The sequence below is a fragment of the Falco cherrug genome, chromosome 13 (genome assembly GCF_023634085.1).
Source record: "Falco cherrug isolate bFalChe1 chromosome 13, bFalChe1.pri, whole genome shotgun sequence".
Lineage (NCBI taxonomy): Eukaryota > Metazoa > Chordata > Aves > Falconiformes > Falconidae > Falco > Falco cherrug.
In genome coordinates this window covers 21807461-21834083 of record NC_073709.1, presented here as the reverse complement: position 1 = coordinate 21834083, position 26623 = coordinate 21807461, and the positions used below count along the sequence as shown (strand labels likewise).

General features: G+C 38.9%; 1 protein-coding gene across 4 annotated transcripts in view; it reads left to right on the top strand.

The window, feature by feature from the left end:
• Positions 1-26623, top strand: part of MTA3 (metastasis associated 1 family member 3) — a 135903-nt gene that overhangs the window by 93011 nt on the left and 16269 nt on the right. For 2 of the 4 annotated variants that reach the window (XM_055725905.1, XM_055725906.1), the window contains exons 16-19: positions 1952-2098; positions 13644-13675; positions 21020-21174; positions 26073-26100. In XM_055725905.1, the coding sequence (XP_055581880.1) occupies positions 1952-2098; positions 13644-13675; positions 21020-21174; positions 26073-26100 (362 nt within the window). The remainder of the gene's footprint in view (positions 1-1951; positions 2099-13643; positions 13676-21019; positions 21175-26072; positions 26101-26623) is intronic. The other 2 variants (XM_055725908.1, XM_055725907.1) reach the window with 2 other exon arrangements.

Below are 26623 nucleotides of genomic sequence, written 5' to 3'. Positions count from 1 at the left end.
TGGATACTTGGTGTTCCTAAACTCTTTTATATGAAAAATGGGTGAGTACTGCAGTGAATGGCAGTAGAAAGCTCTTGTCTAAGTAAATTCTGCAAAGATTGGTGACATCAAGCTAGCCTTTACACCCCACCCCCCCAAATCTACAGGAGTGCCCTGAAGCAATTCCCTGTACCCTGGCTCTGTGCTATCCTAACACCTGCCTGTGCATTACCCTGCTTTACTCTTTCTTATCTGACCCTCTTGAAGTGTCTTGGAAGAGGGTGTTCATGCTTTAAGAGTGTGATTGGAAGCTCTGACTAAACCAGTAGTTAACAAAGTGAAGTCTTTTGAAATGTGAAGGTTGTTGGCGGTGTCTCCTCCTGGCATGCTGTTCCCGGTGCAGCGTGGCCAAGTCATTGTGGTCATCGTGCTCTTTTCTACCTGGTAGGGTACTGATGAAACTGTTTGGCTGTCCCAACTTTATGGGTCTGCCTTTGAGAGGTTATCGTGGCAAGCACACCGTGATCTCGCGGCACAGGGCCAGCTGCCTGCAGCCACCGCCGGTCGCTGGCCGGGGCGGGTGGGCTGGGTGCCTGCCGGCTGCAGGGGGGGCTTTCCATGGGAGCCAGGGCATGGAGCTGGGCGGGTGGGCGCGTGGCATCGTGCTTCCTTGGCATTTCTGAAGGCGGAAGAATCTGCTGTTGCAGTGGGCTTTGACTTGGTGCAATGGTTTCTGTTTCTCCTGCATGACAGCTGAGAGCGGCAGAGGCTGGAGGGCCTCACCCGTGGATACCTGGCCTTACTTCAGATACTGCATATTCCCAGCTTCTATGCTTTATAAACAGAAGAGCAGAAAGAAGCGCGCTTCAGGCGGTGCAAACCTGGGCTACAGATGGGGAAGTACTTAATTTTTGCCTTCCGATCTCGCTCCCGGGGGGCAGTTGACTCTCCTGATGCCACCTGCCAGCCCGTCCACCCCCAGGCCCCTCCGCTGGGTGGGCAAGCCAGGTGGCTGGTGGTGCCGGCAGCTGGTACTCGGTGCCGGCGTCAGCAGGACGGGGACCTGCCCCCGGGCACGCTGGTGTCCCTCGCACATCTGGGGCTGTCTGAGGATGTACGCAGCGGTGGCATTTTGAACCCAAGTGTGTGGTGGGAATAGGTTAATTGGTTCAGCAAACTCCTGATGAAGGACAAGCGGACTCTGCTGGGGCTTCCTTCTGCCGCTGTTATCTGGCGGGTGACTGCGAAATTTCCATACGGCTGTGTCAGCTTTTGGCAAACACAGCCGCTGCCACCCTGAAGCGTGCTGGCCAGATGCATCTCCCTGCCTCTTACCCGACCTGCTTCCTCCTTATCCAAAATAATCATGCTCCGAGAACCGCATTGGGAGCTCCAGGATGGCTGAAGCTCCCCAGCAGTGTCTGTGGGGCTCTGGCGGTACCTGGGGGACCCGGTACGGTCAATAGCTTCAGAGCCCTGCTGTGGCTGGGCTGCACCTGCTGTCTCGTGTTTGGGAAGATCCTCTAAAGCTTGTTGTTGTGACAGAAAATAATGAGTAGCTTGAGGTACTGAGGTGATTTCACTGTAGTAAAATGCTTTTATTTGCTTGCAAAAAAATCCGTAGGTGTATCGCTCCAATACAGGCCTCAGAAGGGCAGGAAAATGTAAATGCAGAACTGTTTCAGGTTGATTTGTATTACCCTTCAACCTCTGAAATCCTTACACACCTACACCATAGTATTGAACTTGGGCAATCTAAAGTGAAATAAATTTTTCCTGCTTGGAGGAACTGTAGGTAATAAGACTTGCGTTTGAATTGTTATTCAAGGTCCTGTAAAGACACTCATGCAGAATAAACTTTCTTTTCTTCCACTTGAAATGTAAATGTAAATTAAATATGTTGAATAGACTATTTTTTAGATCAAGTATGTATAATTTCTGTCTCTCTTTCTCTTTCTCTCATCTCAAACAGAGATTCACCCTGCAGTGAAACCCAATGTAATCAGGTCAACACCAAGCCTGCAAAGTCCAAGTGCAAAACGACTGCTTGCACCCTCCAATCACTCTTCATTAAGTATTTTGGGGAAAAGAAACTACAGCCATCATAACGGTCTTGATGGTATGTGAAGGAATATAAAGAAATATTTTTTAAGTCTCTGAATTACAAAACTTTCTGTGGACCTGAGATGATGTTAAATAAGGGGGTGCAGACCAGCAGGTGTGTAAGGTGTGGGTAGCATGTTTATAGCATTGATTCTTAATGCAGTGAACGGTGGTGCTTATTCACTGAACTTGGATATATTAATGCCGTTTCTTACAAAACCCCTTTTACCATTTTTCTTACGAATCTTGATATAAAAGGACAAGAAGAGAATAAAACAAATTTGATGAAGGTAGAGATGCAACCTCTGGGGGTTTTTTTGCTTATTGCATTGCATTTTTATTTGAAGAAATACTTTGCGGAGATATACAAGACCTTTTGAATTATTCTGGACGAAATTACTTGATACATACTGGACCTGTTTACAGCCAATCTCTTTGCTAATATGTGAATTCTAAACATGGCTTAGTCTGGATTCTGAACAGTGAGATTGATAGTAGAGGGAAAATAGCTTCTGTCATCTTGCCTTCCAAGACCAATGTCACAGAGTCAGTTAAAACAAGAGGTAGCCCTGGCAACAAGGGCTGGTGGAAGGTAGGAGCTCCTTAGAAAGCGACTATCACTTGCAGAGGAGGAGGCAGAAGGGGTGTCACAGAGGTGCAGGAGAGGCTTTTTGTGTACACTGAGCAGCACCAGAGGTGATGTCCACTTCATTTCAGTATGGTGCAAATGGAGAGCAGGTATGAAGCTGTGCAAAAAAAAAAAAAAAGAAATCTGTGGGTAAGACTAACTTTTCTCAAATATTCTTTATTTTTTATTCGGGAAAGTGAATGTATGTTACTGATTTTATTTTTTTTTAATCACCTGGAACTGTGAACAGTTTAATCTCTTGTCCAAATAAGAGAAGAATCCAGCAGGATAGAATTTGTTTGCACTGAAAACAAATGTATCCATTCCTGAGCTCTCTTTCTGTGAGATGTAACTTCTGTAAGCCATTGGCTTATTTGTTCTGTAATTGAATAAGGTTGTTGAGATTAGAAAGCTGAAAGAAGTTAGGCTCCGAAACAAGACTGTTCAGAACATGATCTGCACAAGAGGTGACTCTTCATGCTTCACAGAATAGGTCAAGGTAGAAATGAGAGGGACTTTCCTTTTAGATGAGCTACTAGAAATAGTATTCCAAATACAGGAAGAAAAACTTGATCCGTTTTCCATCATCTTCCCATAATGATCGTGTTTTTCTGTCATCGCCAATGCTATTTGTATCTTCCAGTGAAAATGCCTACAGTACTTTTTATAATACCTAGATAGAAATCACTACATATTTCAACAAAAGTGGTTATTTAGTATACACAGAAGAGGCTTGCTTGGGCCTCTGCGTAGTGTGCAGCCCGCCGTTACACAACAGGCAAGTAACATGCGTGGCAACACAAGCTATCGGTGGACCAAGATGACAACCACGTGACTTGGACTTGGAAGAAAAGATGATGACATTAGTAGGTGTAGCTTTAAATGCTGAATTTCCACTGTGATCCTTGAGTGTGAAATTCTGCAGGGATGGTCTGGTAGTTGCTGCATGGGAATGTGAACGAAGGCTGCTTCCCCCTGCCGCCAGTGCTGGCCGTTAGACGGGACTGTCTATATGAGCTTTGAGTGATGAATGACTCTCACCTGGAAATAAAGATGATGTTACGTTTCTGCTGTAGAGAAGGCTGTAGCAATAAGTTCAAGATAAACTTTGTCCCTCGTTGTGTCCCTATAAGGAGGCATGCTTGGAAGTCTTTAAAATTTTTCTTCTACTTAGTACAGATGTTCTCTTCAAAGTAAAACTTGTGTAAAACCAGTCATTGGCCACAGAGATTTGTTCTTACCAGTCAGTCAGTTGTGTTGAGCCAGTTTGCACAGAATAACATCTAACTGGAAAAATTAGTATTGAGAACTGTAAGTCATTGCTTTAGGAGGTTACTACTTCTGCTTACTTGTTTTCTGTGAAAAAGTAACTTACTGGAAGGCTATATCCTAAATAACTGAAATCTGTATTTTGTTTGCGTAAAAGTGGCTATTTTGGTCTTTAAAAATGGCTATTTCAGTTCTTATCCTAGCCACTCTCTTTAATTAAAAGCCTGCAAAGTGTAAATAAAATGCAAAGAAAGAGCAACAAACCAGTATAGTAATACTCAACAGGACAGGTCCTTGGTTGCTTTCAACTTAAAAATGATTAACATTTGCCATTTAACTCCCTCTCTGCTTATTGGTAAAATACAAAATACACTTTTTTTTTGCCATAATTTATCCACTTTCTCTTCAGTATACAGCAAAACCTCAGTGACCAGATAAACTAGGGAAATGGTGGTTTCTGTGTAATTGCACTGACCACGGTGCACTATTTGTGTAATGAAAGGTTTTGTCAACCTCCAGAGTTTTTGTTTCCATAAATACACTAAAAAGCTTTTTTGGTTCCAAAACGTTATTGATTGTTGCAGGGTTTATTGCATTGTAACAATTAACAGTATCCAGAAAGCCTGCTATGGAGATGATGATATATTCTGTCTTTCAATGCATGCTTTAATGAAATTAGCAAACAAAAAGGAGCACAGTGGGCTTATATTTAGTCTTCTCTCGTGTTATTTTCATAATCTTAGTGTTATTGACATATAAATGTCTGCATGTTCAGGTTTGCTTTTTTCCAACATTGTTAGAAATTTGTTGTGAAGAAACAATATAAATACGTGTACTTGAGGTACACATAATTTACAATACTGAAGTAAATGTCACTGAGGCTTGTGCAAATATCTATTTAGATATGCATATTTGAAGTCAGTCTTACTGGCCAGGTGAGTTGAGTGCTGTATTTTGACAGAATTGGTTATTAACAGATTAATAATTATTGGCTCAGAAATAAGGCAGTGTAATATGGAAATGGTAATTCTTTCTGCCTGTATGGAGGAGTGGGGGAAGGTTATGAGAAACATCATTCATATTTGGTTTAATGCTTTTAAGAGTAATAAAGAACAACATTATTAGCATTTCTTACAGGAGTCTTATGTCGGTTTGAGTCTTGATTTTGCCCAATGTGGCACAAGTTTCCCTTTAATTTTTCCATGGATGCACCTCCAGCAAGAGTCTGGTGCAACCAGTAGAGGTGAGGGAGTCTGTCATTTCTGACTACTATTGCTCAATCTTTATCAAGAATGAGGGAGCTCATTCATCTCTTCATAAATGGTGGGTTTGTGCCCTGGGATCTTGCTATTAACCGATCTGCGTGTCAGTCACTGGTGAGTGGGAGATGTAGTTGTATGCGTGAACCCATGTATAAGGCACAGACATAAGTAAAATTGCACTGCTTAAGCACTGTGTATTGTGACTAGATAGGCAGAAGATCTTGTAGTTGTTTGTGTCCTTTATTGTAGGAGGAAGAGTTTTTCTGGATGGTCTTAGAAAAGTGTTTTCCCTTTTATTTTCAAACAACAGCAAATCTCATGTGAAAAATGCCAGAAAGTTTTTTTCCATTCTGGAAAAAAAAAAATCACAGTACTTTGGGGAGTTTTCATGTCATACGCATGCTGGTGCTTGTAACTGCTCTGAGATGCAGTATTTCTATTGCTGCTGAGAATAAAGTCAATGCAAAATATTTTAAGTGGTTCTCAGCAGTGAAGGCAGTCTCTTGCAAATGGGAAAATTCCATCTTCAGAAAATCACAGTGTTGCAGAACATTACGTGTATCCAATTTTATGACTGGAGTTGATGGGAAGATTCAGGTGTGACTGTAAAGTGCTTTGTGGATGTTTTGAATCTGATCTTTAAATTAGTGTCTGGAATTATTCCGAGCAATTACTTTCACCCACAAGCTGCTTAACTGTGAGCGTCCAAGTAGTCAAGTTTCACATCAGGCTATTGTTTTGGCAGGGTGAGTAATGATAATTTTTCTTGTAATATTAAGAAACGTCAGGTGGAGGTATTTTACATGCATATAATCTCAGTTAGCTGGCAGGCATTTCCTTACTGTTACCTGTATCAGAATCAGAATATCCACAGGATTTCCAAGATACTAACTTTGGTAGTGAGTTATACAAGTCGGTCTGTGTCCGTTGATACCATTTTTGTGACTTGTTCCTGGCTGAGGAGACTCTGATCAACAGCCCTGATCCTCCTCCTCTCTTCCCCTGCCCAGACCTTTAATGCTGTATTTCAGGCTGAGATGTCCTGATGCCTTCAAGAGGATTCTTTCAACAGTCAAATTTCTGTTCCTGAATGTACTGAAGTATGTAGCTGTATCTAAGAAAGAGACAGCAGTTTTGGGGTCTGTTTTCCTAGGAACCTGCACATTCTGGCACAGCAAGATGAGAAGGTGACATGAGCAATTGGCAAAGGGAGAATGACCTAAAAAAAAAAGTCTCTTCTCTCTTAGATGCTATTTTGGTCAGTCCTTCTGTCTCTGCTTATGACTAATAGTATTGGCTATCGAGGAGGTAAGCAAGGAAGGAGGGCTTGTATTTCACTCCTATTTTTCCATGGGGAAGATGAGGCTCTCCTTTGACAAACACATGAAAAATATAAGCAGCCAAACTGACAAGCAGGGAGACCGGAGCCTTTCCTGCCCCAAATTTTCTTGAAACAGAAAACAGTTCTAACATGTGCTTCATCATAATTAGCTTCACGTAACCCTATATGAAAGTACATTACAGAGAAGGTGTTTTCACTGTAGGACGGAATTTCATAGCAGAGAGTTGATTTTTCTCAAAGGTGTCTGATCGTTATCACAATACTATTTTTTGGTAGAGATGGAGACGTTCTACTGTGGTGGCAGGCTAGCAGCATGAAATGCATACCAAAAAACATCTGGCACTCCATTACTTCAAAAAATAAGATCTTAGATTTTCCTTTACATATTAATAAACTGTAAACCTACCTAAATTGATATAAACCTTACCTACCAGTGATTCTCAACTGAAGGAGAAGAAATGAGATGTGATAAACAAGCTATTCTGTAAATTCACTTCGGCCATTTCTTCTGTGCTGGAACACAAAGTGTGATTAATGTTGAATTGTGTATACCCACTCTTCCCAGTAATGAGAAACAAAAGTTATATACTGTTCCACAATCACTTTTTTTCTCTGAAATTTACTTTGGACATGTGCATTCTAGCTTTGGTCCTTGGTGTAACCAACAAATATTTAGAAATACTTGGCTACAGACCTCTTATTGAAATGTGTGTGCTCATACTGATGGAAATGTGAGCATGGAAAGCAGATCTCCCTGGAAAAACCAATGCTGTGTGAACTGTCATTTACTGGAGAAGCAAAGGACTATGAAAAGGGTGTTTATGACTCCTGGTTATTTCCCAATATACATTATTTGGAGTGTTTATTTATGTCATGGTATGAAATGCTTTATGGTAAGAGCCTTGTCATGACTTCCTACGCGAAGTCATTGAAGCCATCTTTGACCCTCAGACAACCTTTTTACCTTTGATTTTTGCAGCTTACACAAGAGTAGCCAGTTTCTATTTTCACTGTCCAGTTGGAAGCAATCATTTTAAATAATTGGTAGAAAACTACAATGTTCTAAAGCTTGCATTTTTGTGGTCAGTATATTCACTTGGGTTTGCAGAGGTACAAATGACAATACTGGAGATGATGAACTAGTGACAACTTCCAGAGCCAAATAATGTACCTGGAAAATGACACAGGCTGTAATTACCCCAGGGTGTTACTGCTGACATTGTCAGTCATTTGTAGAACTAAGCTACTACATCTCATACATTTCATATTTGCATGTCTCAAGCCTTTTTTTTTTTCCTATTTAAAAGTTTTTATTATAAAACGTTTTTCCTTCAGTTCCTTTACAATGAGTTGATGACTCCCCCGTCCCCACTATAGTCTTCATTCCTCCAGCCCCAGCAATGCAAATGACATTGTGACTTAACACGCAGAATAATCGACTAGGAAGAAAGTATTTTTGTCTGAAAAACAGAAATCTTTCCCCCCTCCCCCAAATTTCTTTAAGTTGAGAAAACAATATATTGTCTTGCAGTGATAAGTGTTCAGTCATCATTTGCCTGCAATGAATTCACTTTACAATTATCTCCCAAGCATTTGAGGTTCTTTGATTACAAATAAAGGAACAGTCTTCCATTCTGTGTCTGAAAACTGCTCAAACTGCAGAGTATTTGTTCAGTCGGTAAATGTAAGCAGTGTGACTTACTTATGTTGAATTTGGTCGCAGGAGGTCTTGGGAGGAGCAGAAGCATTCCTGCACACCAGTGTTTCCTTGAATTTCCTCTGAGGAGGAGCTATTCCTAAGCATTAGCGTAGCATAGCACTGTGTTGTGCGTTTTTTAAATATGGACGGCGATTGCTTTTGTTTGCCAAAGTCAAAAGACAATTTCCATTCATCTGTTGTTCTCAGGTTTACTGTATATTGTGAAATGTAAGTTATTTCCAAGGGTGTACCTACACTAGGAACTTAATAGGGGATTTTTTTTTTTTTCGTTTATTTCCTTTCTTTCAAAAATGTGCCTTTGGATTTGTGAAGCTTCTTTGCCTGCATTTGTTTCACAAAAAGCGCAAAACTAGAATTGCATTCATGCTTTGATGCAGCACTTTGAGTGTGCCATACATCGCTCATTCTGTTGTGCTGAGGAAATGAATGCTTAGGAGAAGATAAGCATTGTATCTCTGCGTTCAGGGTGTAACACGTGCTTCTGATAACTCGGGCAACAGCAGGGGTTAGAAGGAGCAAGCTGTGTGGAATCAGAGGTGGAGGAAAGGGCACTTGATGCTGAACTACCCCATTCCTGCTGCTGAATCAGTGTTTTTTTTATATACAGGTAATGTACAGGCATGAAATTGCATTAACACTGGCTTTTCTAATTGGCAGAATAAATCAGCTCATAAACCAGCAAACAATAAGAACAACACTGTAATTAAGTTAATGTTAAAAACGCAATGCAGATAACCAGAACCTAATTCCTGGAATCACTACTTTCCCCTAGTATTATTTTAAAGAATTAAAGTTGCAGAAAGAGAGTCCTGTCTGCTGGATAACAGGGTTAGCAGCGTATTACCTCATGAATTACGTGTTCTGGATTCAAGATCTGCAGTTCGTACTTAAAGTGCTTCTGTGTATGATTACTGTCAAGTAGGTTGATTATTTTTTGTAACCTGTGATTGCAGAGCAATAGTTCTTAATTTTAGTACATAATGCAGTAGGAAAGACACATTCAGAAAATGCTTAGGCAGTTAACTGCAAAGACCCTGCGCCTGAGGATAATGCTTTGTGATAATTTTGAATGTTTTTGTGGATTTTGCTTTTCTTGTCTGTATATTTTTTCTCCAGTGTTACAAACTTCTGTCTCGGTAAACTAAAGGTCTTCCTCAAGTTAAGTCGAGCTCATTTTTAGTGTGATTATAAGATTATTTTTTTGTTGTTGTAATAATAATACTTTTGAAGTAACACTTAATGGTACTTGTTCCATTGCTGCAAACTGGTAAGAAAAAAACAATTACGTTTGGTTACTTAAAATGTTCATAACCCAAGTGGAGAAGAAATAATGAAACTGTCTCACTTTCTCAGCTTATTTCATAAGGTGGTCTAGTCTGGGTGAAAAAGTTCTTTCCTGTAGTCTTATGCACCGTAATAATCTCGGAGTGTTACCAGGATTAAACACTGCTGCTGTTGCCTGTCTGACTTGTTCATATGCTTAAATGACATTATCTTCAAGCATATTTATTCTGGAAGGTTTAGACAAAGGGCACCTTTCACCCACTGGTATTGCTGATGACCCCATTAATATAAAAGGGAAAGGTGAAGATCAGAGAACTAAGTTCCCTATCAGCAGAACTAAAGGATACCATATATAAACATAAGTGAACAGCTGGAAAAGGACCGGAGCGTTATTAAGGATGTGATTTCTATCCTGGCTTGAAGAACTGTTAAGGGAAAAAAAAATAACATGTTGCTAGGGAACAATGTGTAAACTTGTAATAATTCTGCGGCTGGCACCATCCTTTAGCAGTGGACTTGTTCTGATTTAGTCTTAAATGGTTTTACAGTGGAAACTTTTATAGTGCCTGTATGTCCTGGTGCCTGTAAAAAGGGAGAAACACTTGATTGGTCATTAAGTTTGGTAAAGCAACTTCTGATGTGAGGGAATTTCTCTTCGCAACTTATTTCTGTTTGAGTTCAAATATGTTGTGGAAAGAGCATATGAGCATCTTGGGGAGTTTCTGCCTTTATTTCTGCCAAATTCTCCACAATAATAAGCTTCTAAACATCTTCTCGGTACTGAAGTTGCTCTGTGATTTACTTGCATCACATCACCAAAACCCCTTGCTAGTGATTTTGTCTGACATTTCTGCTTAAAGTGGAGTAATTCACTTCATCGGCCATCAGGGGAGAACCATTCTGTATCCTGGAGTTTCCTTTCTACTGAAGAAGTACAAGTGCAGATTATTGCCTTGCACAAAATCATTTGCTGTAAGAATTCATTTATAAACCGTGTCCACTGATGGCAGTTTCAGTGTTGTTTGAGCCCAATTATTTAAATTCCCTTAGGCATTCTAAAACTTGGCAGATAAAACTGAAAATCCATGCGTTGGTTTCTGTTGTGTTGAACACCAAGGCATTTGTGTTTTTTAAAGAAGCTCTGTTGTGCTCGAGCTGCATTGGAGGTTGCATTGGCGTGCAGACCTTTTGTAAAACACGCCTCTGAGTGCTGCATGAGTGCCTTTTTAATTGGAAGCAAGGGCTTTCTTCCTTAGTTGCCCTAATTGAAAGCAAAGTTTTCCACAGAATTTGCTGGTGCATGTTCATGCATAAACATTGGTCAGAGTCCTGCCAAATCAGGGTGTAATTATTTTCTGAAAGAAACCGCTGTCGTCTCAGTCCTGAAATCTGAATATTTGGGTATCAGAGTATGTAAGAGTTTAAACTGTGTAGCAATGGCACCTTAATTGGTGTTGTCTGCTAGAATTTTTTTGACTGTCTACTTATTAAACAGTTCTTTTCCCAGCGCTCTATTTATGCTTGAGTTTTTCTAAAAGGTGTTTGGCGACTTTGATAATAATTCAGTGTCTACAGCAGTAAAAGCTAAGAAAATGATGTGCAAAACCCAGAATTTTTTTATTGTATGATATAGCACAGGGATATTACTCTACAAATATAACAGATCTTTCTTCACTTCTTTGCTCGGTTTTATTAATAGATTTTATCAATATCCTGGAGTTAACAGAGTGCATTGCATTAAGAATGTCTGTGAAGTATTCTTCAAAAATATGCTGCTTAACAGCCTCCAGGTACATTCAGCTGTTCCTCAGTTCCCTTTAGGGAGATATTCTTTCTCTGTTGTCTGTGGAACTGAGAGGGTGACTGAGTATTTTGGGACAACTGTGGCTAAGCATAGTTTTTGTAGATTTGGCATGTAAAACTACGCCAAAAGCATAGCACCTCTGGGTAAGAGCGAAGCTTTTGTTATGGTAATGTATGAGTAGAAAAAGTATGGATTTTTGGTTTTCACTTGGATCTTTTTGGAGGTGACTGGAAGTGCTGTGTAATGCATCTTCTCTATATTTCAAGAGAGAGGAAGCCTCATCCTTTTTGTTTAATCTGATAATTCTGCTTAAATTGAGGATTCCTCGGGATTGGGGATAGTTTGGCTTGTTTTCTTTCTGGGTAGTTGGGCTTATGAACGGTGTGAGTCCTTGTGTCAGGAGTTATTCAGGTGGTTATACCTCCGTGAATGCAGCCTCTGCGTTTTCTCAGGAACATTCAGATCCTGAAATGTTATTTCACTGGGATGTCAAAAAAATAAATACACTTGTAATAACAAAAATAGCCTTACTGTGAAGATAAGAATTGAACAGGGTTTAGAGTTCTTCACTCTACTGTTATCTTCTCTTACTTTATAACAGTGCCAAATGTATTCAGTTATCAGGAAACAGTAGACTGTCACAGCATTTAATTTTTATACTACCAGTTTAAAACTTGCCTGGAGGACTGATGGCCTAAATGTATTTTTATGCATGATAATTCTTGTGCAAAAAAAAAAAGAGAGGAAAAAGGGGCTGGGAGGGGAGGTCACAACTGAAATATCAGTAGCTTTAGGTGGGTTTTCACATCACAGAACCTTTATCAATGGGAAGTTATTGACAGCTGTATTGAGAGAGATACATTATTTTTTAAATTAGAGTCGATTAAGAATGAAGACTTGTACAAATGTAAACTAGATACAGGGATTACTGCTGAATATTGGATTAAAGTTTCTAAACAGTTTAAGATGTTTAAAATGGTTTGTGTTTGTATCAGTGACTGAACTATGCCTTCAGACTGGTGAAGGTGACTGTTCAAAGTAAAAGAGAAACACCCATTTGAGCATGTAATTATCGTTTTTTTAGAAAGAGATGTGCAGCTGTTCTTTCTCATGTCCTTTTAATCTCTTTAATACTATTTTTAACTATAACTAAACCCATGGAGAATTCTTTGTGTAAGTGGTGCCAGTTGGGACCCCCATAAGAATTGCAATTTGGAACCAGGGCAAGAATAATTAACCCACTGTAATTGTATGACTATCTCACTTGCAGAATTGAGACTCTGCTGAGTCAATTCGTGCAGAATTGCATACATTTTACCCAGAATTCCATGTAGCGTTGTTAAATGTCTCTTCCAAAAGAAATCTGTGCTCTTATCACCAATGTGATATCTTACCCAAATTTTTGAGCAAGCCTGTGAGATCGCTGGTAGCATCATCTTGCATCTTATAGATCAGCAGTGAATTTTCCTGCAGTTTTTGTTAACTAATTAGGAGGATGTTTAGTTGCTGAAGTTACACTTTTTTGAAAAAAAAATGTGGCTGCAATGTGACAACTGTAGCATTTTAAAGCCAAAGAGGGCGAGATACCTTTCCTTAGGGGAAGAAAAAAGCAATTTAATTTGAAGAACAAAGTGAAGTCTATGTTAGCTATTGGCCTAATAGTGATTCCTCATCATTTTTATATAAATATAACTGTGAGTTCAGTTGACTGACTCCCGATTTATCATATAGGAAAGAATAATTAAAATTTCTGGATGTTACACTATGCAGTATACCTTATCAATTTCAAACTGAGAATCCATCTCAAAATTCACAGAAAAATGATTGTCTGGTTTTATAAGCTTTTTCAGATGGAATTAGTAATGGAACTATGCTGATACAGTTTGCAATTTTTTCTGCAGAGCTAATCCTCTATGTTCAACGATGTCGTATGTTAAAAGCACACTGAAAAAAACCCCACTTTTTGAAACATGAGTTATGAATTAGTTCCATTTTTGTAGTTGCTTGCAGAAGAGGTTAATTAGGCAAAGAGAATGAGTGCAGTTAACAGCACACTATAGTGTGCCATATATTTTCAGGACCAGTGATGATTCTCAAGCTCGTTTCATGAGAAATCTTTCCAATCTGCATTTCTGATATGTTCATTGTTGTAGCTGAACAGTAGCATCTTAGCCGTCAGGATGAGATCAGAGAACAGGGCTTTTCTGGGTAAAGACAGTACTCTAACATGCTGTACTACTTTTGTTTTCCAGAATCGTCCAGCCATACAACAAGAACAATAATGGTAAGTATGGAGAAGATTACAGGTATCAATCTATCTATAGATAGGACTTTTCCTTTTGAAAACAAAGTGGATATGGTAGTATCCTAAGCCACTGGCATGTTGTTTTATAAAGTCCAGTAACACTGTACAGATAAAATGAGTTAGCCTGCTACAGCATTTCATGGGAAATCTTGGCAAAAAATGGGAGGTACCAGTGCTGTCAGTTTGAATAGGTGAAAAATCCAGTTACGATTCTTTGTGTTACATGTTTAAGTGTTTTTTGATTGTCAAATTAATGATGATAAAATCTCTTGTATTCTATATATATCACATGTTAGAGCATGTTTAAAATTCAAAACAATAGCTGAGTGATTTCTTGCATCACTTCCTCTGAGTCTGCTTTCTGACTTTACCTTGAGTCTGATTTGTTTGGGTTCCAGAAATAGAGAAATATTTAAACGGGTAGATACGTCTTCAGAAGTGAGATTTAAAAGTTTTATGTGTAAAAATGTTGCGGACTTCGTGTCTATCTTGGGTTTTTATAGGTGAGAAATTTTATCAGTCTCTTTCTGTTTCAAACTCCTCATAAGTCAGAGAAGGACTGAACAAAAATTCACCTAAAGAAAACTTATCTCTGGCTGGGAATGTTTCATGCCTGTCCTGTAGAAATCTGGGGAGAGGGTTATCCACTTCTGGAAAAAGACCAATTTTTGAGGCAAGTTTTGAAATTTTAGAATAAAACGCAACAAAACTTGATGTGAGCTTGCCTGTTTTCATCCCTACAGTTTTCAGGATGTCACTTCAAGTTTATTACCTCTTCTGAGTGTATAGCATTTGTGGGATGTATACATTCCCACACAGATACTTGAGTCAACAGGGGACAAAGGATAAATACAGTTCGTTGCCTTTATCATAAATAGTCATTAATAATCCAGGGCAACTGGATAATAAATAGGTAAGGACTACAGATCACAAAATTTCAAAATAGTAGAGATATGTCTGGAAAAAGCGATGTTTCTGTTTTCTACTGGATGTGATACAGTTGTTTGTTTAGATAGACCCATTTCAAAATAAGATGCTCAGTTATTCAGGTGTATTCCTCTGCTATAAAATTCTGGAAGGGATTGAAAATTTTTTCAATATTTTTCCAATTCTGCATTGATTTCAAAAAGAGGTAGAGGTTAATGCTGAAGCTGGTAAAAAAGTCAGTCTTTGTTTCCCTTTATTTTTTTCCTATCAGTTTTACTCTGAATGTATCACATTTTGTCAGTCTCTCTTTTCCATTAATGCATCAAAACTGCTCTGAAAACTGACCCAAAGAAACAGGGATTTTGCCTATAAAATTTCTCCTTGCACCAAAACATGGCCAAACTTTAAAGAGAAAAGTTTCAAAATAACTTGAGTTTTTGAGGTTCCTGTGTTGTGAACCTCTCCAGACCTCTCTGCTGACAACACAAGCTAATGGTCTGCAGTCAGTGTGTAGTAATTGCCTATTGCACTTAATTAAATAAAAGTACAAGTAAAAATAAATATTGTTTAGTGTGAAAAGGTTATAACAATATGTCCACTCTTCTCTGCAATTAAAGCATAACTGTGTAACGGAATGAGTAATGCGTAATGGAAAATTTCTTACTCTCCAATGAGTAGGTAGAATATGTCAGTAAAGCCAGAAAATGTGCTACTCCTTGCATTAGAAACAATATGAGATTATCTGTTCGATACAGACATAGTAAAGTAATGGTGTTGAGATCCATTTTTGAATGACTACTGCAATAAATAATTACCCTGAAATAAAGTCCCCTTTTTCTGACTGATTATGGTTAATATTGTAACAGATAAAAAGTTAAAGCATGATCTTCAGTCAATGAGAATGTGAGAGGAATAACAGCAAATCTGTATACTGCCTCGGATGCTTTGATGTAAAAAGGCTTCTGTTTTACCAAGTTGAAGTATTTGAACTCCTTTTAAGTTGTATTTATAGGTGGTGAAATAACATAAGTAAGGCATTAAATCTGATCTTGTCTCTGAAGATTCAGATTTATGTTAAAATTGAAGCCAATGAGCAAGGAATAGACGTACTTTGCTAAGGAAAAAGAAATGCAGTTTCTCTAAAGAGCATTACAAGAAATCTTCTTCTGTATTGAAATACAGTGATGTCTCCCTAGTTTTCATTTCAGATTCTTTTTGTAAAAATAAAAGGCCAGAAAAAAATTTAAGGGTCTGCATAAGGGGAGGGAGAAGGAGGGGGCCTTCTGTGTTTTAACTAGAAAATTAATTCCCTTTTATTCTGTGGATAGATGCCTAAGTTAGTGTTTCATTACTAATTTACTGATTTATATAAATAAATACATCAAAGTGCTGCTGTTAGAGACATGGTTTATTCAGAAGTTACATAGCTTTTTTGTAACTTCCATGAAATACAGAGGCTACGAACATTGTAGTATTTTAGCCCAGATGCTTTGGGAAAGTATTGGGAGTGAGGAGCTGGGTGTTCTTTTGGTTTTCCCTTGCACAGAAAAATTACTGACTTGGATTTTCAGCATTACATCTATTCTAGGTGTTTTGTGAAAGGCTTGATAGCCAATCAGGAGATTCTAAAGTAATATTTGTGTTGACTATTTGGTTGATTCCGTGATTGTGAGCTGTAGTTTGAAAATCTTTTTTTTAATAGCCTTCATGTTTCTTAAATTAAATTCTATACCTAAGATGAATGCATGCCTGCATGCTAGAATTAACGTTTGCGACTCCAAGCTGTGTGAAGACTGTGTTTTTTAATTTTTGCATTCATCTGAAATCTCTATGAATAAGTAAACTAAACCAGCCCCAAACCTTGATGCATATTAGAAGTACAACGCTAATGCCTTTGCAAAGAAAACCACTTCAGGCATGGCAAAACAGAGTCGATACCCAGTTTAAACTTGACATAATTCTACACTTGTTTTACACTGTATCCTGAATGGTTGGATCAATAGAAAATATATTGAGCCAGTTAATATGGATTATTACAATCATCTCAGCATGTCTGATTTCATCTAGTAATTTTCTTTCTCTCAGTGTAGTGAGCTTCTGCTGCTGTGCTTGATTTGACTTGATTTTTTGTTTAAAGATGTGACAAAAAAAATTAAAATGCTAATTTAAGCCAGTTTTTTGTTCTTTGAAAGGATGGGGCAAAACGTTAGCAATCATAAATTCAAGTTCATTTAGAAATTTATGACAATCCAATTAAATGTTCTTTCAGCCACAGCATAAACATTCACCATTACTTTTGACATTATAGTGCCTGTTGATGTTATGTATTTATTTTAAAGCTGGATGTCTTCAGAATCTTCAGTGGCTTTTAATGAAGAAATGGTTGGCCACTTATATGCCAGTAAATGTTGAGAAACTTACAGACAGAAACCTTGACTGTGATTTGGGATCTGAGTCTGGTTTTTGAATTGGTACAAGTTGGCTTTCTGATGTGCATCTTAATACCCTTGTGCTTGAAGTTCCTCTGGAGCTAGTGAGGATAGGAGATTTACCCTCCATAATAAAAATGCTGTATTAAGTTGCCCCTTTAATATAAGGTGTGCGTGGAGTATCTTTGTAGGTGTCTTTGAAATAGTATCCAAACTTTGCTGGGCCGGTGGCTGCCACTACAGCACCTGTCATGTGTAGAGTGATACTACACAGGTAACTCCCAGGCGCAGCAAAGCCTTTTGCTAGTGCACCTTGTGTTGAGAGGCCTGGATTTACAGTTAAGCAACTCATTGCATTAGTAACTTTGTGCTGCTGCTTCCAGAAAATTTGACAGAGGGAAACACAGTTCTTATGCCGCTTCTTTCTTCGTGAAAGGGACAGTTGCATTCGTCTCAGTGGCCCACTGGGAAAGGAATGTTTGTGTATGCAGCTGGGCAATCCGTGCCCCTGCCAGGGGAGTTTGATGAGCAGCACTTGCAAGCAGCTCTCAAAAATGAAGCTGTGCACCAGTCTGTGAGAGAAGTACCCAAGAACGGTTCCCCCAGAGAAATGTTGTAGCAGGGGACAGGTGGAGCTGAGAAGACATTATAACAAATGGTTCTCGCATAAACTCCTCCTTGTTGAAGACCTTGAAAAGATTGCTTTTGGTCCCAGGGCTCGCTGAGGATGTGTCTGTCTGCAGCATGGAGACCTCCTGTTCAGTAAGTGAAACTCTTCCCAGAGATAACTCTCTGCTGACTTTTTTGTATTTTGTGTTCTTTATTGGATGTAACATTGCCTGAGCCAGAGCTCCCTTAGCCTTGCGAAGTTTTTAAAGTGCATTCAAAGACAGGTTTTCTCGTTACATCTTTTGGGCATGGAAAGATTTTGTCCTGGATGTACAAGAGAGCTCAGTGATCGTACCCAGACTGAGATGAGGGAAAACTTGGCGGAAAGGAGTCACTGGGCACAGAGGAGGGTTTGTCCAGCATGCAGTTAGCAAACTCTGGGTAAAGTCCTGCTACTCAGGTGCTGCTCTGTGATCTGGCCCTGGTATGCGGACTCGTAATACCGGTGGTTTTGTTGCAAAATCACAACACAGCTTATTGGTGATGTACATGTCAAAATCAAAATGCCAGCTGCTAACGGCATGTGGTAATGTTAGGGTGAAATCATTGGAGCTTTCTGCATGCAGCGTTCTTGAATGAATAGAGTTTCTGTGGTAGTACAGGTGGTATTCCTGAGGCTTTCATAACCTTTCTAGTGTAACTGCTAGAGGGGGAAAAATTAAAATCATCATAATAAAAAAAAAAAAAAAAAAGGCATTTCAGAAGTACCGTGTGTGAAGGTTCATTTTGCTCTTGGTGTTGATGTTAGTATGACAGTGGCACTGAATGCTCATTTTTATACACAGCAGTAAATACTTTTGTGAGAGGAGCTAATGAACTGATTTTCTACTTAAGAACTTCAATTGTTTTGGTTAACTAAAAATTAAAGATAGTGTGCTAGCACAGACTGGAGAACAATGATCTTATTTTCTCTTGTCCTTAAGTGAAATGTAATTAATTTCTTGAAATATTTTGAAAGGACCAGGGGACAAGGGAAATAAAAAATTCCAGCCATGTAACAGAAAAGAGATTATATTGTAACTGTTGCACCATTTTCTCTAATATTATCTCTTGCCTGGAATAAGACTTAGGGTCTAATAAAAGTAGACAAAACAGAAGTTCAGAACTAGTAATGACATCTGTCTCTGCTGGGTGAAAGAGTATTATGAAAAAACACATACTTTTTCCATCAGGCTTAACTGTTCTTCAGAGTTTATGCCCTAGGAAATACATTTTTTTTGTACCTTGTACGTGTCCTGAACATTTTTTGCCCGTGTGTGTTGCCTTGAGTAAAGGAAATATTCAATGGTGTATTAGAAAGGAGCCTGGGAAAACATATAAAAGATTATATTTGATAACTTAAACCCATTTCTGACTGGGGAAGCACAGCAAAATATTGCCATTTGGGCCCTTGAATGTTCTTTATAATGCATGCCACTGGCAATTGCCAGATAAAAATAATTAATGTAAGATCTCATGTATGGCAGTGTTTTCCGTGCATGAATTCTTAGTCGCTTTTTGAGCACTATCCACTTAGTACACTAAGAGATCATCAGTGAAATACCTTTATGAATTTCTGATTTAATCCAAACTATGTATTTTATCCTGAATTTATTCTAAATAACGGCTGAATTACTTCTAGTAGCATGTCCTTTAGTTCTTCCTCCCCACCAAAGCCCATATAAAAAAATATGTCGAAACTAAACTGCAGTTTAGAGATGGAATGAAAAAACAGAAAAAAATAGGCAAATATTTAGAGGGACTACAAAGATAGATTTACAGCCCCATGTGCAGCAACAGCTAAATTCACCATAAATCCTATTAGTCTTGAAGAAAGAGTTATATGTGACTCACTCCTCAAAATTGATGTCTTGTTGCTTTTTGTTGTTGTTTGGGTTTGTTACATCAGATCTTGAGGAACCATACAGGAGATTATTCAGTTATTTGCACTAAAATAATGAACACTGGAATATTTTGCCAAATGCATAAAGTTTGTGCTTCTGGAGGTAGCAAATGGTATGGATTGGGGCATGTTGAAAGTTTTGGCATAATGTGAATATAATGAATTGAATAAGAGTGTAAGAATTGTGCAGAAGAAATGACAACCTTGTTTATTCTTTTTGGCTGTTATGTTTTAATGGCGTGATTTAAGAGATTAGTTTTGTATTCTGTTCTGCTAGTCTCTGTGGATGCTACCAGCCCCTTCCTTACTCAGTGACTGTGGAACTGGTCCTCTAATTAGAGGGTACTCCCATGAGCGTGCAGCTTTGTGCACGTTTTAGGAATACTACAAAAAATGCCAGCAGTAATGTGGAATACTGGTATTATTTCGCCAAGAAAACAGTAGTACTTCTTCCTAAGAAAACATGGTGTTGAATCCATGTGAGAGAAAGTAAGCAAACTTTCATCTTTGTATAATGTCTTCTATGATACCTGTCTAATCAAATAATGTTGTTTGTTAGTCCTGCTGATAATCAATTTTGTGGGAAACAAGGCTTGAATTTCCAAGACTGATACGTTTGTCATGGGATATTCTTGTAAAATGTTACCTATAGACAATACGGAAAACATTATTTTCACTCTCTCCTTTTCATGTATCAAAAGACAGCTTCTCTGGTTAGATTTGTGTACTTGCTCTTGTTGCACAATTATAAAAAAGGTTTAGTGGAAAATTATTGTATCATTTTATGTTTAATGTCATCTGTATTAAAATGAATGCAGACATATTGCAGTCAGCTCTAGTATATAATGACTGGTGAGTAAACCTAAGAACCATGACACCAGCAAGGTGATACAAACCTTTGTTATCCTGCTCCCATTTAGGTTAGCAGCAGGACCAAACCACTTGTCTTACTTGGTGGCATTTATTTTAAAAGAAAGACAGGCAGAGTAAGGGCCTATAAAGTGAGAAGTATGGATTTTTTTAAACTTAGATTAATGCCATACTTGAATAAAAAAAAAAGTCTTATATCGGATTGGCTGGAATGCTGGCTTTTTGCTCAGAAAACGGGAATTCTCTGCTAAAATCAACTGGTTTCTGTTGTGGAACTGCTTTGTTCATGGCGTTGACTCATGCCTCAATTTCTCTTTGTATAAAATGGCATTAGCGATAATTAATTTAGCTTCTAAAGAGCTCTAAGACCTGTGGATAAAACATGTCGGTGCACACAGGGTGTTACCTGACTGCAGGTACTGGCTGAGGAAGACTAGCTGGTTTTTGAGAAGGGTGCTGTGCGTAGGCTGCCCTTTACAGCAGAATTAGTTAACAGGATTATGATTCTTCTCAGGCAAACATCTTTCCCTTTTATTATGATTTCAGCATGCTGCTCCCCATGTTCATATGACTAATGGTAAGGTCTTGCAAGCCAGTGCAAGTGCCATTAAGACAAGCACCATTCCAGTGATCAAGAGACAGAGGCAAAATTGGCTTGATGCTTCAGATGATGGTTTCTTTATAGCTACAGAAGAGACCAGGTAAGAGAAATGAAATCTAAGCAGGGAACGAGGCTTCACTGCATACATATTATTGATCTCCTATTTGATTAACAGTTTTTGACCTTATTGCTTGAGGTTGTGTTACAGTGAAGAGCAATGTTACATGAAAACATACACCCAGCTTTGCACTCTGGCATACTGATATTATCAGTATTTCACTAGTAGAAGTTACTCAGTCAGGGCTACTTCTTTACAGAAAAGATTAGAACTTTTCCATGTTGCTAATTGTAGTTCATATACAATGAAATTTAAGGCACCTCTGATCATTCAGCAAAATGTAGATGCATCCACAATGTAGGTTATACTCTAAAATTTTCAGAACTTGAGAAATACATAGCAAAGCATAAATACATAGCAGATAGCATCTTCTCCAGGCTAGAAATTGATTTCCTTTAAAAGCAGCTGAGATTATCATCTTTTCCAGTCTTTCATTTACAGAGTAATTGATAAAATTTAACAAGCTTTTGCTTTTCCCAGTAGAGCTTGATGTCACGGAAGAGTCACTAGTTTTCTGGGGGCTTCTCTGTTCTTTTCTTCCCCTGTTAAGATCTGGCCATTCCCTGATTTAATTCAGGCTAAGACAAGAAATTACAGTCTAATTTTGTAAGCTGTGGTTGCTGGGCCTGTTATTTAGAAACCTTTAAAATCTTGCTTAAGCAAGGGAATTGTTACGGCAAGTAACATCAGACTGCTCCTCACTTCTGTGATTATTTCACAAGCCTAGAAAAACTGGTAGTTGAACAAAAATGTAAATAATAAAATGAAGGAAGAAAAAGAGCATATGTAAATACAGAGCTAACCAAGGAAAATGTGCATATTTAGTCCCATTTGTGGTAGATTCAGCTAGGGAAGTCAAAATACTAGTATGTGACAATTTGGTGGTTATTTCAAGATCAATTAGCTATGGCACTTCAGTTTTCTTGTGTATGAGGAATGCAACAATTCCGAGAGAGTGGTAGGAGGATGATGGGCTCTTGGGCTTCTAATATCTAGCCCAAATCGATAGCATTCACTATTCCTGAGAGTTGCTTGATGCAAAGAGCTTAGTACTATCAGACTAATCCCTAGTGATTATACCCTCAAAGTGAGACTGGTAACCTTTTGAATTTTCATTTTTTTTTTCCAGTTATTATAGAGCAGTCCCTGTCAAAGGATGAGATGAGTCCTGCACTGACAGTGTTTGTCTCTCCCTGCTGATCTCAGAGGTAGCCCAGGCAACTGACCTGCACTAGATGTTTAAATTCTAGGTGATTGAAGTATGGTGAGATAAGTCCTGCCTTTGCTATCACTCATCTGTGATAGCCCAGCCTATTCCCATCCTAGGAAATCCCCCTCCCCACTCCCATGGCTGCGGGCACCGTACCTGGGCCAGGCAGCAAAGCAGAACTTGCACCGTCTCCCCCTGGCACCCACGGTGGTGGGTAGACAAGGGGCTTCATCCTCAGGACATCTGCTGCACTATTCCAAATCGTGAAACATGTAGAGAGTAACGTTTCAAATCTCCTGGTGTGGGGAACACAGTGCAGTTAGGCCTCATTGATACTCCCTAAACCAGAGGTGCCTGAACATGCGGTGCTGCATCGCTGTGGCCATGCTGAAGCAGCACAGCAGGGAGTGCTCAGGGGCTGGCGTGGGGTGCGTCCCGGTGCAGCCGTGCCCTGCCTGACGAGGGCTAACCCCAAAAGTTCGATGCCAGTACTTACCGCATGCACCTTCCTTCTGTGATAGCAGCACACAAGGAATATTAGTGCCTCACTAATGCTAATCTTCAAAAGGCTAAGTGGTGGGAGACAGCAACTTTTTATCTTTTGAAACTCTGTTTCACATGAGATCTGTTCCTTCTCTCTCACAGGCCTTTTCCTTTTTTTTTTTTTTTTTAATTATTTTTTTCCCCTGTCCCCATCCCCATCGATTCCTTCCCTACCTCAGGCGTGCTTTCTCTTTTCTTTTTCCTTTGATCCTTTGATTCCCTCCACCTGTACTCCATGATTATTTAGAAGAGACGGTGGAGATGGTGTATCTTGTTCTCTCTGGGCTCTCACTTGCCTCCAGCCTTTACAGCTTGAAGTGGAAGGCACTGCCTGGTTCTGCTGCTAGGAATGCGCTGATGCCCAAGATGACAATTAAAGCTCTGCTCTTTGGAGGAAGAGGGAATAGACACTAGTCCCTGACAGGCAGCCTGTCCGGTGACAGGAGTTCATGTAGCTGAGCATGGCCGTGACAGACTTGAATGCCACATAATTGCAATGGGAAGCAATATCTAGGGAGGAGATGTTTGTGAAACAGCCAGTACTGCCAAAAAATGGAAAAAAAAAAATAATCAGTTGCCAGTTTGCAGCCATTAGGTGTTTAAATATTTTCTGAATGCTCAGGTCAGAAATAATCTCCCCATTTGAGTCAAGGTAACAACTCATTCTTTAGGGCACTTGTTTCAAGTTGCATCAGGATCCAGTCTGCTTTATCATGTGCATTTGTTCATTAAAAATACACATTCTAATTACAGCAAAAGGAAAAACATCTTTCAGTACAATTACAGCCTGTAAAAGGGAAAATATTGGTCAGTATAATGTTTTGTTTGCAGCAGTCCATAACAATTTTTATTTTTCCATCCTAAACCATTTTTTTTTGTGTGTAGTGAATTAATGTTTAAGATACATATTTCTATAGAACATTAAGTAGGGAGTCTAGAGGGTAATTTTTCTCAGATATTTAGCTAAAAAAATAATATCAACCAACTATTGTCATATAATCTGAGAAAAAAGTGTAACATTGCTGCTAAACAAAACGAGGTGCCAGTCTTTTTCATGCTAACCAAGTCAAAGATGCACTTGAGCACTGTAAATTTTATTATCCATCCACAGATGAGATTAATATATGTATTTACACTTATAGCTCCATTTAAGAAGGTAGTTTAAAAGAAGTTATCATCCTTCCGCCTCTGAATTTAAGCAGCAATCATATTTCTGAAAAGTTAAGTGTATCTCATTGCTCACAGATTTGAAATACTTGTGGCAATGGATGAGTAGGGAGCTATATATTCAGAGCAGTGAAAAGAATTGTGGGAATTATACATCATCTAAGCTTTCCAAGGGAACCCTTGGAGTTACCCTAGAATTTTAGGGCAATGCCCTTCACTCTTCATTCAGGCCACAGTTCAACAGTGCCTGCAGGTATGCTTAAAATTTAGTGTGAGCATATGTGTCATTGAAACAGAAAGACTGGTGTTTACATCTGAAGTTCAATATATTTTAGCCCTTCAGAGGAGAACAGGAATTACTGTATATCTGTTGTAATGTGCATCCTCATTTCAGCTTTTTTTTTTTTTTTTTTTAAGTTGTAGCTTTTGGATGCAGTTTCCTCACCTATTCCGTGTCAGTATCTATGTCACTGGGGAAAAATGCCAGCATAATTCCCTTCGTATGCCCCTCTCTCCAAGCCCAAAGGCCTCTGCAAAGCTGGACTGCACATTAGCACTGTGCTGAGCCCCAGGTCTTACAGCCCCTGGACAGTTTGAGGAAGGGAAAGAGTGAGTTTGCGTCTGCCTTACGTATTAGTGCCATGAAAGAACTACTATATATATATTCTATTATAGGCCCAGTTAGAGGTTAATGCAGTAAATTACTGTATTGTGTGAAATGAATTCTTTATACTGAATTTCCATTCTGGGAGTTAAATAATAATTGAAAAAATGGGTTGATCTATATCTATATATGTAGATCCCCTTCCTGAATATATCAGCATGCTCAGTGCATTTTGCCAAGAAATACAGAGGTCCCCAGTTTTGCTATCTCATCTGTGGAGAGCTGCATTCTCTGTTCAAAAACCTTTGTGATGCCTGTGTGAGTCCAGCTCACTCGGGGTTTCCATGCCTCTGTTCAGTCACAGGCTTACAGCAGGGATTAATCTAGGCAGAAAACCAGGTGACAGTTCAAGAACACTTACCTTGACATTACATCCTAGTTTTGGGTTGACCTTTGCTGGATTTAACTTTTTTGTGTTTCTTTATTCTTACCCTTTTTGAATGAAAAAGGAATTCTCATTCCGTACTACGAAAGAACTTGCTCAAGATACTATTCTAAAGTGCAATCTGTTTACACAATTCATTGAAAAATCACTCTTTAAAGAGACTTACATTTATCACTGCTCACCAAGGGATGCTCCTTATTTCTTTTTAATATACTTAGATATTAGCTGCTAGGATTCTCCTAGCACTAAGCGCATGCTTTCAGATCCACCAAAAGTCTCGTAACTATAAAAGAATTTTATTCAGGACAGTGTACTAAATCACCTTTGCTACAAGGAAGCCTTTTAGGTTTTATTTCCCTTCTGTTGACTAGCTGTGATGAGGATTCTATTATAGGCCCTGTTAGAGGTTAATGCAGAGAATTACTATATTGTGTGAAATGAATTCTTTATACTGAATTTCCATTCTGGGAGTTAAATAATAATTGAAAAAATGGGAAAGTTCATTTTAGTAAATTTGTAATATCACCTTAATATCTGTTGAGTTATACAAGACATAATCATGATCTATGAATGAAATTAGTAATACAGCCATTGGATGTCAAGGGAAATGAATCTGTTGATTAAAACTTTTCTTACCTGTTCTAGGTATGCAGTGTGCATACAGTTCCTATACACATGCTCTGTTGGTAACAGAACGCACGTGCATGCTAATCATCATACTTGTATAGGGACAGCTAGAACACTGTGGAAAATGAAAAATTTTTTTCAGCATTTGCATTATAAGAAATGTGTGGAAATGTTTGGCTGAATGGGTTATAGCAGCAGATTCCATATGCTTTCCCTTCATGGGCCAAAAAGCATATTTGCATATAGAACTGCAGTTGAATGACTCGATGCTTGTTTCCTTTCAGTGCTGAAGCAGTTAGAAACCTTCTCACGGTAAGTGCAACTCCATTGGGAATGAGTTAACTGCAACTGCTAAAATTAGAACGTAATCTGTAGCTGTTAGCAGCAGACATTGCTTCCTTTTTGCTGATAAATGATTTGAGAGGCATCCCTGTGGCAGCATTATGTAGGCAATTTTCATATTCTTCACTTCATGTTCTGTCTCCAAAAGGAAAAGCTTCCCTTGATTTGTTGAGGTGCTATGTAAGGATATCACAGTCGCTGTGATAATTACCTGATACCACTCATTTTTGTTTATGCATGTCTCATAGCACACACACAAAGCTTAAAAAGCAAAGTTGCATGTTGAGAAAGAAGAGAACGTGAGGCTGACAACCACCTTCAGCAAAATGTTGAGTCTTGTCTTGCCACCAGTGGTCTGGTTCCCTTGCAGAAGTGGGGGAGTCACGCTAGCACTCAGCCCTTCGTGTGCCTGCACACGCTGCCAGCACTCTGCCTTGCAGCTTTGTCACTGCAAACCCTCACCTGTACCTCTGAAAGCAAACTGAAAACCTGC